Source organism: Camelus bactrianus, chromosome 7, assembly GCF_048773025.1.
Source record: "Camelus bactrianus isolate YW-2024 breed Bactrian camel chromosome 7, ASM4877302v1, whole genome shotgun sequence".
Classification (NCBI taxonomy): Eukaryota; Metazoa; Chordata; class Mammalia; order Artiodactyla; family Camelidae; genus Camelus; species Camelus bactrianus.
Window position 1 is genome coordinate 61,850,235 of NC_133545.1, and position 17,302 is coordinate 61,867,536.

General features: G+C 37.8%; 1 protein-coding gene across 1 annotated transcript in view; it reads left to right on the forward strand.

Annotated features, from left to right (window-relative positions):
• Positions 1-17,302, forward strand: part of CALCR (calcitonin receptor) — a 93,595-nt gene that overhangs the window by 34,885 nt on the left and 41,408 nt on the right. Inside the window, exon 2 of the mRNA XM_074366616.1 lies at positions 15,980-16,060. Coding sequence (XP_074222717.1) covers positions 16,010-16,060 — 51 coding nt within the window. The 5' untranslated portion in view covers positions 15,980-16,009. The remainder of the gene's footprint in view (positions 1-15,979; positions 16,061-17,302) is intronic.

Below are 17,302 nucleotides of genomic sequence, written 5' to 3' on the forward strand. Positions count from 1 at the left end.
CAATGCCAAGTCTTTTTGGTCTTTCCTTCAATACCGTCCCCCATTGAAACCTCATCTTTGATGATTCATTAACACAAAAACATAAAACCCAACAGCAACTTAGTGCTTTATCCCTCCCATTGGTCTTGGCATTTCAACAGAGGGCAAAGGCCAACCTTTTAGTTAAAAACATGAAGCTTTTTTATAAACCATGCCAGGCTTCTGGAGGAAAGGGTGCCAGTTTAGGAAAGAGATTAGAACTTTCTGCAAAAATAAAGTCGTATTGAATAATTGGTGCCAAGTCATCTCTTGGGCATTTTAGTCAATACAGGAAAAATGAAAGTGTCCATCACACACACTTTCAGCTTATTCAAAATGAAAATCACGTAACTGAGTCCCTTGGAGGAGGGAGTATTCAACTTAGATTACCTAAATTTTATAAAATAAAACAAGAATAAACATGGAAAAAATGGCACCACTTTTTTCTCTAAAATGTTAGTCCCTGGGTGACTTTTAGAGAAATATCACCTTTAATCCCTCACACTTTACAAAATGTGTTTCTAGGTGTTGTCGCATCTCATGCTAGTCAGAGTCCTGGGAGGTAAGTGCCATCATCATCCTCGGTTTGTGAAAACTCAGAAGAGAAAAGTAGTTAAGGTTGAATATGTAGTTATCAGCAGAGCCGAGGCTTGAGTTAATTTATCCTATTTAGTGGACTATTTACTCGGTGACTATAATGAGTCAGGTCCCCATCACCCATAGGGGCTGGGCTTTCCTCTTTATTACTGCAGGGTTTCCTGTCTGCTTGTCCCTGGTCTAGCAGAGCTAAAGGAGTCATGCAGCCTTTCATTACACTGATGCCATTAGTTGACCAAGGAGGGAGAGGACTTTGGCTCCTCTAACTTGCATTACACTGCAAAACCCAGAAGCCCCAGCCCATACGGGGTAATCCCCCTGACTGTGTTCTGTGGGTTAGACTGCATGTGCCTAAGAGGGAAAAAAAAATCAAAGCTCTTCTCTTGGATCTAGAACTGTAAATCTTTTGGAGACTTTTATTCCACAATCATTCTTTGAGCAAAATAGTAGTATTTGAAATTGGCTAACCTAACTAAAGTAGTTGCTAGTCAACCAGCTGGAACATACGATCACTTTCTTCCTAAATTTAAGTCCAGCCCTAATTTTATCCATGATCTGAAGAAGGCTTGGTTCTCTGTGACTCCTGTACATACCAGAGGCATATGAAGGAAAGTCAGAGCACCATTTTCCCCACTGATTTGGCAGTACATTGATCCTTTATAAAGCATATCAGCCAAACGAGTTGATCCTACATCTAGTTTGCCAAGCATTTCTGCATTGACCAGGAAATGGGAAATTATCTTTCACACCAATGACATTGAATACTCACTTTTGGGGGGAGATTTTTCTGCTCTGGATGTGAGCAATCAAGGCACTGTGTTACAGATGTATATTAAATTCCTGCAAAGTCATCTGGGTTTATTGGCAAAGGAGCACCCTTGCCATTTTTATTCTAAAGAATTGCTTCCATAGGCTGCAGTCTGTCCATCATTCCAAAATCCAACCAGATGGACTGTTAGTGGGTCTGTTCTAATTTGGGAACCATTCCAATTCTGAAACAAAGCACCTTAATAATTTTGTTCCATGTGTATCAGCCATTGGCTGAGACTTTGGCCCACCACTAAGAGCAATTATGCAGCTTTCTCATTACTATCGTTATCCATCTGTAAAGCGTCCTGTCAATGAACTACATTCTCTGCGGCTTGGGGTCTCTTTAAACTTAACCTCTTGAATATCTGCCTATATGCAGACGCACTTATAAAGATACAATAGTGACGAGTGGATAGTGAAGCACTCTGTGAGAGACTGAGAAGAGTTCCCTTTCTGTCTTCAGCTCTGTCCCACTCTGGGGGCTAAACCCTTCGAACACCAGATATAATCTCTTTGAGGCACGTGGGGATAGCTATTTGCTATAGAGCTCGCACTTGCCTTTAGAGAGACTTACTCATATATCTTCCCTGAAATTGACAAGGAGGGAAATACTGAACTTTGATTATTTTACCACTACTTGCTTTTATTCATATCCCACAGTTATGGCAATTACTTATGCGTGGCTACCAATAGACAGTATTTGAGAGTATTCAATAGTGTTCATATTACTAATTGCCTAAAGCAAATTCTTCTTCACAGAAAGAAGTCACATTTAACATCTGTATAGCGGTATGTTGATGAATTACTAATTTAAATACATTCCAATGAATTAAAAATGAAGAAACACCCTGTCCATGACCAAATAATGCTTTATAATTTAAATATAATATGAATTATAATATTGTTACATTCCACTGGGTTATCTCTGGAGAGCCTTTTTTCCCAGGCACCTCCATGTAGCTTATAACAGAGGTTCTCAAAATGTAGCTTGTATGGGAATCATCTGGAGGATTTGTAAAAACACTGATTGCTTGGCCTCACCACGAGAGGTTTTGGCTCAATAGGCCTGGGGTGGGGCCAACGTATTTGCATTTCTAACAAGCTCCCAAGCTCCTGCTGGTCGAGGAACTACACTTGGAGGACCACTGGCTTAAAGGACCAACTGTCCTGCTAGGATTGGATTTTCCGTCAGTTGCATTTAGAAAGCTCTAAAATGAGCAAAAATGTATTTTTCCCCCAGCTTTATTGATATATAATTGACATATAACATTGTGTAAGTTTAAGGTGTACTGTGTGTTGATTAATGAGCAAAGGATTTATATAAAGATCTAAGGAGGCTAGAGTATTGATAGGAGATGCTTCGAGTAGCATCTAATATTACTGTTTGTTTCTGGAGATTCAGAGGTTCTTTTCCTAGATGGTGCTGCTCTCCTCGATCACCAGCACCTGTGTGACTAATTGCCATCTGTGAACCTTGCTAATGGAACATGCCAAAGATCTTTAATGAATTTTAAAATGCACCACTTATGGATAATCTTAAGCACTTTTTATATAAAGGAAATTATGGACCTCCTGTCTTATATATTACATTGATCCGAATAAATGAAATGGAGCCAACTCTCTTGTGTGGTGTGGTATTAAAGTTAAACTAAAAGGTGAGAAGAAAGTCTGTAGTTACATAATCTATACAGCTTCTAGAATATGCAAACTGGTCCACCTGCTGAGTCCCCAGATGGCTCTAGCAGTCACGAAGGGACTGGGGAGCATCCTCCACTGTCAGGAGAGCATGTATCTAACATTCCCATAAAAACAGCAAAATTGGTCATAGCTTAGATGTGTGAGGTGCTTCTGTGGTTTATGCTTATCTTTCACAACAGCTGTGGGCCACTGTTTTGTCCCAGAAGCTGACATATAGAGCTATCCCTAGACAACATTTCGAAATCAGTGAAGTTTGTTTTGGATGCTTTCCTTCAAGAACTATTTGGTCATTTGCTGAAGATGTCTACCTGCTTCAGTTGTTTGTCATCTTTTATCAGATGACAAAATGTTTTAAATTTTTTTTAATGAAAAGTATATCACTCAAAAATGATAAAACTTAAATAAGTGTAAGATAAATTTAAGAAATTGAATTTTTGAATGACAGTTTTGTAAGTTCATAGCATTTATAGTTTGGAAGGCATTAAAGTTTAAAACTATATGAAGACTTTTAAGACACCCTGTAAATGGAGAGATAGATAATACTTAGATATAAAATTTAAATACGAATGTATACCTTTTAATGAATAGCATATAATATACATTAACTTATAAAACTTACATATCATACATATACATTTGTATAAATATATTTTTATATGTTTATTTTAGTGTATATAAATATATACTGGAACTGTGATAAGTATTGAGTGGTAAAAAAAATCTTCAGTTCTGACTCCCCAGGGGAAGGTGGAATCACCTCTCAAGTCCCTCACAGACTAGGCAGAGGCCGAACTGCGAAGTAGCGGCTTATCTTGACACCCTCCTGACACCTTTATTGTATCCCCTTTTCGAACACCAGCCGTTTCATGCTCTCATGGTTCTAATGGGCAAAAAACACATCAATGTCCTATCCAAGCCTATCCTCTTTGGACTTACTCTCATGCTATGAGCCACAATTCCTTTTCACTTTCAATTCTATGAATTTACAGCTCTGCATCCTCAAGTGGTCTCCTATTGCATCATAATTTAAGAGTGATGCAACATAATCCTCTCTTCTTGGCCATTTATATTTTATGAAGGACTTCTAGTTAACTGATTATTACTTTTTTATTATAAAAGAAATATCCCAATATCGGAAACTTCATCCATCATCCTACAATAAGAGATGATCTTTGCATAAACAGATGGATGGATGGATAGATAGATAGATATGTAGATAGGTAGAGATAGATACACAGTAGGGCAAAAATACAACAAGCCTTCAATAGTAAGGCTTGGGTTCTAATCCTTTCCTTAGCATTTCTAACTTGGGTAATAATGGCACATTCCTTTGGCTTCTAGTCCTCTATCTAGCCTTTATACATATGGTAAAACATGGGCAAGTTTCACTTATCTAAGCCTCATTTCTTTATAAGTGAAACATAATATGAATTTATATATTCATATTTGAATATGAATAAATGAAATATTCTGTCACCATCAAGGGTTGTTGTGAGGTACAATTGAGATCATGTATATAGAAATCAATATAATACAGTGTACAATTCAAAGATTTAGAACAATGCGCTCTTAAGGATGCTAAGCTTTGTAGGAATCCTGCTCATACCTTTCTGTTCTCTATATTGGTGTGAGGAATCTACTCCTGGCAGGTAAGGAGATTGAGACTGACACAAGGAAATGTGCTGATTATTCTGCAGAAGCACTGGACCTTTAAATGAAAATTCCATTATAACATAGACTAACAAAGAAGCTTTCCATCTCTTCCCTTGCACTATGAATTAACCAACAGTTTATTCTCATTATGTTGAAGGTGGGCATAACTCCCTTAAAATAGGTCCTGCCTGTCTTGGCCACAACTGGAACTAGCTAATTTTTTTATTAGGCCAGTATCACAGCAGAAATAAATAACCCAGTCAGCAAACAGAGCGAAGCAGATTAAATCTATAGGATGTCAGTATCATTTTCCCGGTTTTCAAGGCAAAGGAAATCTCTCATGCCTTCATTTCAATGACTGAGACAAGAAGCTGGCCTTGTGGGTAGAGGTCAAGTGCAGTTTGAAAAGGACCTTGGTCTTAAAATATATTAAAGAGCAGAACATCATATGAAAGATTAGAACGAAATTTCCTGAGCTGTTATAAGAACTAGAAAATGTAAGTTTCAAGAGACCGTAGACACCCACTAATAAAGCCCTTTTATTTTATAGATGGGAAACAAGAGCATGTATTGATTAACCTGAGATGACATGGGTAACTGTGAGCGTTAAAACCAGGACAAAAGTATGGATCAGTAATATCACTAGAATATTAATATTTGTAACTTCAGTAACTATTTACATTCTTTAGGTTTTCTTCCAATTTTAGTTATAAATACTGTTTCATAAATACTTATGGCACTTCCTAAAATGCTTTCTTCATCTGCTTGGGACACAGAACTGGTTCTATATATGGATGATATACTCAAAGGATGCTTTCCACAGAGAGGAAAGAGAACAGAGATAGGAATGCTGTGATTTTATTGCTTTCATTGTCACTTGCCCTTTCTTCTTATTTCTTTAGTTTGAAAGGTCTTTGCTCAGTTGCATCTGGTATGTCTAAGGCAACATGCCTTAATATTGATGTTCTCAGGACATACCATGTCAATTTCTCCTTCTTCTCTTCTCAATCCCTCTGTGCCTCATTTTTTTTTTTCATCTGTAAATGGCAGTAGAACCCACCTCATCTAGTACTGTGAGAATTAAATGAGATGACATAAATAAAGCACTTTGGGCATTACTAATACATGGTAAATGTAATAATATTAACTATTGTTACTACTGTTATTATTGTTATTTGCTAAATATTTTCTTCATACAGTGTCAGTGAATTACCACTTTTTAAGGTAACAAGGCTATTCACAAGGCACATGGAAAAGTCTGGTCAGATGGCCTCGATAGATTATCTGAGGTTATTTTAAAAGGCCAGTTTGAGAGCAGAATAATTTTCAGATAGCATTGAAGATTGTTCCTTATAATTATAATGACAGAGATGGTGTAAGGGATAGTATGTGTGTGAACAGAAGTTTTAAATATGTAAGTTAGGTTATGAGAGGAAAAATTTTACTAGCAGTGTGCAAAAACAACCTCATAAATGTGTGAATCTCTCCTAATAATCTTACTGCACACAAAGATAAAAGTTATTATCTTAATTCTGTAAGTCTTCTAAGGACTTTCTACTTCTCTGGCTGATTTGGGCCCTATCCCTGACTTACTGGGCTGTCTAGAGGCGTCATACTTAAATTACAGTTTATTCTCAAAGACAAATGGAACACACCCAGGCCACAGTAAAAGTAAGTGTCTATATAGTGAGTGCTTACTGCCTGTCAAATGTTTTATGGACCAAACTTCCTTGAAGTTCATATTAACACCATAAGACAGGCATTAAGATTCTCATTTTTCAAATGAGGAAATGGAGCCTCAGAGAGACTGACTGACTTTCTCAAGGTCACACAGCTCATAAATGCCATAGCAGGGTTTCATATCTAGCTTGGTCATTTGCCATGTGGAAAGTTTAAGAGGTTTTGTTGAAAAAACAGCACTCTAGAAAATATCACCTTTTAAAACATGTATAGAACTATTAAGACGAAAACATAAGAGAACACCTCAAATGAACAGAAATATAAAAACGGAAGAAATATCTTTTGAAATTAGCTATTCTGTGAGAAACCAGTGGTTCTATATTGCAGTACTCAACAGAGTGACATAGCAAATAAAAATATATGTATACACTTTTACTCTGAGCAATAGATGTTGTTAGATTGTTTTCATTTTAACATTTATTAACATGAATGATTAGCTTGGTCTTCCTTGAAATTTTTAAAAATATTTTTTGAAGCATTTGAGACTTCTAATTGTCCTTTGGGGTTACTTATATCCCATTTTCTTGAAGCCAGAATTAATTCAGGAACATTCTAGAAGCACAGTGAGAGGAGAGGGGTCAGGATTCCTTTGCAGGTAAAGACCACATCTCTGGGCGTTCCAGGGAGCCCAGAGCATTACAGAGAAGCAGCAATCTCCTGCAGTAGCTCTGTGTCTGGATTTGAGAATGGACATGTATTTGGAGAGTGTTAATGGTCACTCCTGGCCTTTTTGGGACTTCTGGTTTGCCTTAAATTTTTTTTTTTTATATAGCAGGCACTACTGCCTTATAATATTTAGATACCAGTTCCTAAGTACGGTAATCATATGTAGGATGGAAAGTGGTTATCATAAATTATGTCGGTGTTGCCATTTATGGAGGAAAAACATTTGTGAGTGCTATTTAGAACCAGACAGTTTTCTGTGGAGTCATATGATACTCTTGTGTGTGTGTAAGAGGCAGATGCAGCCAAACTGCACGGAGCTCTTCAAGAACTGCTGAAGAGCCTCTTCTACTTTGAAAAAGAGTTGCTTTTTAATTAGACCTCTCAGATTATCTGTATAAGTCATACTAATTCATCCTATCGAAAATATAATTATCCTAAATATTTTAGGATCTCCAGCTGGATTTAATTAAGCAAGAGCACATTCCCCATGTTTATACTCACTAAATGATTATGAATTCCATGTAAATTTTATAAAAGTCTTATGTATATTTGTAAGACTCTGAATTAATTTTATTGCCAATTATGGTACCATGAAACAAAAGAAATGCTTTTCTAAAGTGAAGAAATAACCAGGAAGTACTGGGAAAATGAAAACATGGACTTGTAGAGTCAGAAAAACTTGGTTTGGATTTAGATTCTACCTCTTACTAAATGGAAGACTTTGAATAAGTCTCAGTGTCTCTGGATGCAGTTTCTTCCTCAGTGAAATGAAATTACCATGTACCATGCAGAGTTGTTGTGAAATTCAATAGCATGGCTCCTGGCCATACCAGGTATCCAGCAATTTTGTGTTTAAGACAATCGTCGGCAGTACCCTATGAATTCTTCCCCAATCTCACTCCATTCCCTTCTCTCTGAGAGCCAACTGTTGTTATTGTAAAATTTCTAGTTATTATCACCATGCTTTTCTTAATTATATGTTTTGTGTCCCTGGCAATATATAGGTGTATTTTTTCACCTTGTATATTTTTACACTTACCTTTCTGTTCTCAGCTCAAGGTCATCTCCTTTATGAAGTCTTCTCCAACCCCCCACCCCCACCCCAGGCCCAGCTCCCTGACTGTCTCTGCCTCTAGGATTGCTCCTTCCCAGCCCATTTCCAAGTAGAACCCTGTCACTCTCCCAATTAACACTGTAGAGGCGCCCCTGTTCTCTTGGCCTAGACTTGTTGATGCAGCATATGCAAACTACAGTGTTATTCCTAGCTTTTCTCAAAAGACTGATGAAAGCCCCCTTGGGAAAGCTAGCACTCCCTAACGCATGCTCCCTTGGCCCACTGGGAGAGGTGGAGTCTTTGCAGAGCTGTCCCATAGAGGCCTGGGAGCTTTCTGGCAGTGAAAGATTAACCCCACCTTAGTACTTAACCTGGACCTTCTCCCATGGCTTTTGGACAGGTCTGTAGCTTCTCATGTTACTCTGAACTAGGAAAATCAGAGCAGAGAAATGCTGACTTCAAAATATTGTTTTAGGGGAAGACACATTTTTATATCATCAATGTAAATAATTATAGAGTACTCGCAATTCTGATCTGCTTGATCAGTAAAATAATGTAAATGAGTGCCTTTTCTCATGACAGGGAAATTTATAGGGCGGAAAAAAAGTCTCAAGAGCCTTTAGAAAAGATTATTGTTTTTGTTTTTAAGATAGGCCATTCCAAATCCCTTCTATATTAAAAAAGTTAGCAAAAGTATATAAAAATAATGCCTAACTAATATGATTATAGGGAAGCTTTAGGTCAAACTAATGATGGAGGGAAACTATTTTTATGTATTCAGCCTATAAATATCCACATTTTGGAATTAGAATTAAATATTACTAATTTTACCATAGAGATTTTTTCAAGTCTATGTTTAGACTTTCATGATACACTGATATCATGTACATGATTGACTTGATGCTGAGTCCTTAGTCAGGGACGTAGCCTATAAATGAAACGTTGTTCCTGGAATAAATAAGATTCACTTGATGGAATGATTTCCATTGAGGAAATAAACTGGAAACTTCTGCATTTGGCAGAAAGTTAATCTCCAAGTGTAAGTATTCCAAATGTTGCTTTGGACAAAGTCTTTAGAAAGAAAATGAATCTACTCTCTGCTTTGAAAGCAGTTGACCTCAGACGTTTTAGATTGATTCTAAAATTGTAATTTTTTGCTGAGTTGTCTTGAAAGTTTTCTCATTTTGTTTCATTTTTGTCATATGTACTAAAATGTCCAAAAGGACCTAGGGCATCTGTTTATTTATATGATATGAGGTTAGGAAGCCTGTTAGTTCTTAAATACTCTGTTAGGATCTTCTCTTTCCCAGGTAACAATATCATATTTCTAATAACTTGAGTCTCTGAGTTGCCAGCAACTTTTGAGAGAATGACTCCCTAAATTAGATTTTCAGTAATGTGCAAGATAAGACTTCATCATTTCCTGTCTAAAAACCAATATTGTTGGGAAGAATTTCAGAGATTTGTGGAAAAGAGTTTTTCCTGGGAATCTTATGGGATCCCTCTCAGCCACACTTTTATTTGAACCTGCACACACCTCTGTGCCTCACTCCGCCCTCAGCTCAGTCACGGATTCAGGCAGAGTCCAACTCCTAAAAACAAAACTTCATTCTCTCTGACCAATACCAGGTCACCCTCCAAGTGAAAACATACAATCTAATTTGCCAAAGGTCATCTTAATGTTTCCTGAGCAGATGGGCTGGTGGTTCTGAGAATGATAAATTGATGCCAACTTACCTGGAGTAGATCTTCATTATGGTTCAGCCTCACAGCTTAGTGTTTTCCTTCTATGTCACAGATCATTTCTGCCCCCATAGAATTTTTAAAGTAGAAGTTGGATTTTCTATGATCAAGAAAGAGGAGTCATAATTTTCATGTAATTTTTGCCCCTTAAAATAACTACTTCCCTTATACCAGTTAAGGATCATTTTGTTTCTAAAAAGTCAAATAAAAAGCATGCCAAATGCCTCCTGACAGAGAAGTTCCCTTTTCCTCTCTACTCCGTTTTTCTTCAGGGAAAGTGAAAGGCAAGTGTAAAACAAAGAGAAGTTAGTTTCTAGCCACCCCATCCTCCGCAGGAATTTAAGGGGGATGTTTCATTGTCAACACCTGGGCCACCAAAAAAAAGTAAATAGAATATGGCTCAAGGGCTTAGGTAAAAAATTAATAAAGAGTATTTGGGAGAGAAGTAGAATTTTATTGGCTTTGTTCCCAATATGGATAAGCCAGTTCATAGTCCAAGCCCAATAGAGATTTATTATATAAAGGCATATTAGAAGATCTCTCATTATTTTAGAATATATTTCTGAATGTTAAGAGACAGGAACTATTGACAAACTTTAAGCCCAAGAGCGTATGATTTTCTGTTGTGATTAACACAAAATAACCGGAAAAGTTAAAACATTTAAAATCATTTCACTAATTTTATTTGATGATGGAAAATCTTAGTTTTACTTCTTATTTTTAAAACTTACTACATTGACATCTTTTTTGGAAAATATTTCATTTTTGTCAGTCTTTCTGTTGCTGATATAATTGATTTGTGTAGTAGTAATTGTGTAGATTTAAACTGCTTTGACTTGCAATTACCAATTTAGCTACTGACACGGGGGCCACTGTTATTATCTTATTTAGAAACCATCTCTCGTATTGCATGTAATAACTTAAATGAATGCATAAAGATAGCATTAAAAGATAAGATGAAAAATCTTCCCAAGCCTTTCAATTTAATGCTAAAGTTAACTCGTTGTATAGGTCCCAAAGGAAGAACATCCTTATTAATTCATCCTTTCTAACCACTAACCATGTAGATGGTCTGAGTCCTTGTTCTCCCAATTTTCAAAGTTCTATCAATTTATTTGGGAATTATTTTCTAAATATTTATAGAATCTTAAACATGGTCCTTGAATTAAAAATGTAGCTGGAACAGAGTCCTTGATTCAAGTATCGTTAATTGAATAACCCTTCAGTCAAACCTCAACTGAAGAGCCCTTGAAAACTAACTTGAATTCTAAAATACATTCCTAAAGAAATACATGTATAAAATTTTTCGTGATGTTGTGACACTACAAAGGCAATGTTGAAAGAGGTATACATTACCCAATTGTGACAATTATGTTATATCCTATAAAAATGAAAATCTCAGATCATGTTATATGTTTCTTATCAAGAGAGTTCTATTCCATAATCATGGTGTACCTAAAACTTAAACACCTGTTTGGAAAAATATCTAGTGTTGTTTATCTACAAATGAGGTCCAAAAGGCTTTTTAGATGAAGCTTTTTCTTGTGCCATCAATGTTTATGATCTGTTTGTCTATAATCACTGCCCACAATTTTATTCTTAGCATGAACTAATGACATTTTTTTCTGTCAACTTCAAAAAAGAACATGTATGTAATGATTATACATTTGTGTACACATACATGCAGTGGAAGGCATAAATGGATGGGGCAAATGATTCTTGAACTCCTTTGCCACTCAAGTTACGCATAAACCGAAATCTAAGAACCATAAATCTACACAATATCTACTTCCGTAGTTAGCCTGAAATTTTCGCTTCATTAATTGTTTCAGTCTCCTCTGGCACCTAATTTGGCATAAATGCAGTCTATTTGAAATTAACTTCCCAAATTTTCCTAACTGGTGAGTGGATAGGTATGTTATGATTAACAACCTTTTGTGGGTAATGAGAAGTAGAAAAGTCTTAGCCAGTTTTTTCTGTACTGTGTACCTAGTTTATTTAATTTTCAGCAAGGAGTAAGAAAGAGGAACCCAAATCCTCTATTTTTAAGCCAGTTCTATAGAAATTAAAATCAGGAAGACATTACTACATAGTCACTAAGTACTTGGACTATAAGATCTCAGAGATCTGATATTGAATCCCTGCTCTGCCACTTTCTTACCTGAAAACCTTCTCTCTTAGGGTTGTTGAGAGAATTAATTTAGGTGATGAGCATAAGGCCTTAAGCACTGATCTAGGCACACAGCTCTTAATCATACAAGTAGGTCGTCACAAAAGCAGCCTTCTACCTGTGATGCCCTTGGCCTGGACTTTCATTTTAAACAGGGCTAATTAAAAATATTAAAAATCAGAAATAATTTTTTATGAAGCTATGTGTTTGTACCATTTTAGTGAACTTTTTACCCAGCCTGCATTATAGTTATTTTCGCACATGTCTTATTCATACTACTCCCCTCCACCACCATGCTCAGTTTCTTGTAATGGAACCATACATATCTCATCCAGCTCACCCATATTTTGCATCCCTTGTAACGCCTTAGCTGTGAATACATGTACTTGTGTGTTTTTAACTTCCTAGTGGGCTTGAAGTAGATCAGAAACAATGAATAATGCCCAGCATATAAGATGACACTTGAAAATTATACTTTGCATTCTCAGTTTCCTGGCCTACTGATATGTAAATTGAATACAGTTTACCCTTTTGGGGACAAGGACATTAGGCACTGTATGGTTAGGCCATTTAAGACGGCTGTTCTCTCGCTCTTTGTACATTCCCTGCCTGACCAGCCCCTGCTTCTCTCACAGGACTATCCAATTCTCTTAATTATAGGGCCTAATCAGTAACTACTTACAGTGCTTGCCTCCTGCCCCAGCTGCTGGTTTCCCTGGTACCTGAGCCACCCACCTGACATCAATTCCCCCTATAAATAGTAGCTTCCTCCTCCCCCAAGTTTCGAAGGTTGCTGCCATGTCTTGCTTGCCGTCGGCGGTGGGGTGTTACTCCAGGATCTTTTTGCTTAAGATCCCCTGTCCGATAAGCCACGGGTGTCTGTCGCTGTCTCTGGGCTCTTTGGTCCTAAGGCTAGGCAACTACAAGGCCTGCGGGCCTGTAGGTTGCAGCCCAAGGATTGGGAAGCCAGCCAAGAGACCAGGAAAACTCCCTTGTACACCGAGATGCCGGAAAACAAAGACAGGGTATGGAAAGTTGCGGGGGTGATCCCGAGGTGGTTGTCCACTGGTGTGTGGGGCCCTGGGCAGCTGTCTACCACGAGAGATGTCTTTCTTATCCATTATATTGATGATATCCTGTTAACCTCAGAGCCTCTTTCTGATTTAAAAGTAGCAGCCCTGTGCTTGTGGCTCATCTGGTTGCATGGGGATGGCTGTTGAATACAGGCAAAATGCAAGGTCCTGGATTATCTCTCAAATACTTGGGCCTTACATGGTTGGGAATGACAAACATACCCCCAACCCGCCACCCCTAAACAATTCCAGTCACAGGATTCAGGGATATTAACTTAGGGACAGGCTTGCGAATTGGACATTGCCAGTTACCCAGAAGGGTTTGGTTGTGGCAACGGTAAAATACCCTTGGGCTTCTGATCCCAGCTACGGAAGGGGCAGAGCAATGATAGTGTGTGATGGAACATAGCTATATGTAGTCTACACTGTGTTACAACAGGTGGGATACATTACAGAAGGCCCACCTGAGTCATCAGGAAATGCAAAAAGCCCCACCTTACTGGTCATGAAGTTCAGGAATAAGCTGATAAAAATGCAATACTTTGTCATTTCCACACGCCCTACAGCCCCACTGCTGCCGGGCTAGTTGAAGCAGTGAATGAATGATTTAAACAAAAATTGAGAAGGGAAACGTGCTCTCTCATGTGAACACATCCCAGGAGCAATCGCCCCAGTGCTTACGCCGTGTTAACCCGGAGGTAACTACTCAACAGAATCCAAGTTCAAATGTTGACCACCGGAGGACCGCTGCCAACTGTCGGTCAGGGTAACTTGCTTTTGCCCTTGCCATAGGATCTACCCTCCAGGGGAACACATTATAAAATGGCCCTGGGGCTGGCAGTTAAGACCCCGGTGTTTGGGTTTGCTGCCTCGTGGGGAATAGATTAGAAAGGGCCTTACAGACTTCACCTGCTTTCTACTCAGCCCCACCTAAGACTATTAAGGCAACTACTGGGCTCCCTTTGGAGAAAGGCATTATTATGTTAACTTTGTGGTCCATTGTTTTACGACCTCTCCAGTACTCAGCACCAGCTGCGGGGACTAAGGGTGGACAGGCAGTGTATGGTACAGCAGGCCAGGACAAAAACCACAGGCAAAGTTACCATTATCTCAGGATGCTGTTACTGCTTATATCTTGCTTCATGGTCATGATTTTCCTTGTATTGTGGCTGTGAAACAGCTTACATCCCCAGTGTGGGCAGAGGGAATCTGTTCTCAGACTGGGAGACAATGATGGCCTCACTGCAAAATGAGTTTGATTGCTGGGTTGCTGTAGCAAGATGGCATGGTCATCCTCCTCTGGACTTCCATGGAAAACTGACCTGATAAGGCCCTGGCTCCAAAGTTTGCCCACCTCTTGGACTCTTGATATGCATTAGCTGTCGCTGTCCGTAAGGCATGTGTGGCATTTGGCTGCAGTGCACCTCTACATCGCTGAGGGTTATCACCGAAGAGGGGCAAACTAAGATTGTAAGGATCGAGTGGAGGGTATGGTTAGGCCATTCAAGATAACTGTTCTCTTGCTCTTTGTATATCCCCCACTTGACCAGTCCCTGCTTTTCTCACATGACTACCCAGTCCTCTTAATCGTAGGGCCTAATTAGCAACTGCCTACGTGCTTTCCCCCTGCCCTAGTTGCTGGTTTTCCTAGTAACTGAGCCAACCTGTTGTCAATTCTCCCTATAAATGGTAGGCTCCTTCTCCCTGGAGGAGTGAAGATTGCCGCCATTTCTTGCCTACCATCTGCTATAAATGGTAGGATATCATTCCAGGACCTTTTGCTTAAGATCGCGTGTCCCATAAACCATTGATGTCTCTGTCCTTGTCTCCAGGCTCTTTCTTCAGTCTCAGGGCTGGACAACTACAAGGCTTACAGGCCTGTGGAGTGCAGCCCACCACGGGCACACAGAATGGATACTAACTCATACCTAGCAGAATATGTAAAATCTAAAAGTGGTACAATCAATATAGTGTTAGATGCAATTATAACCATTCGCCCCCAGTTGAAATAGTTTTCACACAAATCCCACTGATGAAAAGAAATTTTCTTTTACATTTTCACCCCTCATTATCTTTCCTTGTGTAAAGTTATATGCAGAGTCATGAAAAATTGTTGATACTTGTAACCAAGCAGCCTGTTTCTGACTGTTGTGCTCTTGAGTAGAATGGTGAGCTGTTAAGTGCCATGGAAGCTGGTGCCACCAGCCTTGCCATGGAAGAAATTTACTCTGAAGAGCAGTTTAAAGCTTGAGAAAGAATTTGTAGGAAAGAAAAAACCTCAAGGCTCTAAATAAGACTCCTTAAGTAAAAGTTGGCCTTTTGATTACCTAGAAGGCATAGCGGTTGTTTCCTTTACACAGCACAGATTTTATTTGTTCATGTACATTGAAGTGACTTTTTGGTGGATGTTTCCACTGAAATTTTCAGCAGTTCTGTTGATGCCGCATGTTGACTGAAGTCCACATTGATTGCTCTTGATTTCTCGGAATCTTTTCTTTTAGTCCCGATAAGTATTTCTTAACGGGAGGACTTAAGACAATAACCAGACAACAGTTGTTTCCTGGCTGAAAGGAAGGGCAACGGAACATGCCGCTGCATTTGCCTCACAATCAGACTGTTCTTACTTACATGGTTTTTTTTTTAGGGTGTCTTGGGTCATTGATCGTCTTCAAGTCAAAAAGACATGAAAAAAAAGGCCATGGTCAATATTAGAGCTATATTAATTTAAATGTCTTTGTTACTTTTATATTTTTCTAGGACTTGGAAGATCATCTTCTGAGACCAAAAATGAAGCTCACACCAGTACGCTGGTGCTTTATCTTCTTGCTCTTCCTAAATGTAAGTGAAACGAAGTGATGCTAAGCTATGTTCATCATGAATGCTGAAACAGTTTGATTGAGGATGATTGAATGGGTATTTGCAAGGGTAGACGTTGTTCTCCAGAAGCCAAAACTATAATTTTCTTAATACTTTGTTAAGAAATCTCCTCTTCACGTTATTCAAGGAAAACTATTACTAATATTCCATAAGTGTTCATTTTAAAGGGAGTTTTCATTTTGTAATATTATACATCAGATAGCTTGGGGGAATGATTGTTAATGTGCCCTTTCGAACCTGTTTGAATAATGAGTATATTATTATATATATTATATATATATATTATGTAAGTATATATATTATGTAAGACTGTCATGTTTTAAGCTTTAGACAAAGTGCAATGTAAGTTGCTAAAAGTAATCCAGTATTTGGAAATACAGGTACCTTCATGCCATTGGAAATATAATAAATTTTAAACAATACTATAGAAACTATTAGAATATTTTATTGTCTGTAAATGCCCAAGTTTTATGTCATATTCTATAGATTCAGAAATATTGATATATTGTATTCGTATTGAAACTGCTATTCATACCTCAAATGAAACCCTATGTGAATATGCCTAGTTTTGTTCCATAAAGCATATAATTAGACATTGAGAGAAGAAAAACTAAAACTACTAGATAATAAGATAGTTTGAGTATTATCCAATCACCTTTTTTGCTATAAAGACTGCAGATAATTTTTGGTGTGTTTTAAAAACTAAAGTAGCCACTTTCATCAAATTTTACCTGATAACATTTTAATATTCAAAGAGTGGAAGAATTTCATTTATTTGCATGAGAATAACAGATGTTTTATGATTTGTGGACATCTTTTTACTAGAAAACATAAACTGCACAGGGCACCTAAATGGCTTTGTGCTCTCTTCACTGTGACAAATAGAAATTTGATTCTGTCTATATTTGGATTACATATTTGATTTGGAGGATTTGTCCATAAAAAAATTTGATACATCAATTTTCTTCTAAAACACTATGTTCCACATTGATACTCCTCAGAGAAAAGGAATTTTTAAAATAACTTGATTCTAATTACTCTAAAATGTCACTTCTTGGATACATTATTATGAAAAAACTTCACCAATGTGTTTATTGAATTCTACCAACCTGATTTCCAAATGGTCTTTAAGAAACTATCATTTTGGGTCACCACATACTATTAGCCTGATCCACATTTACCAAAACCACACCCTCACCTCCT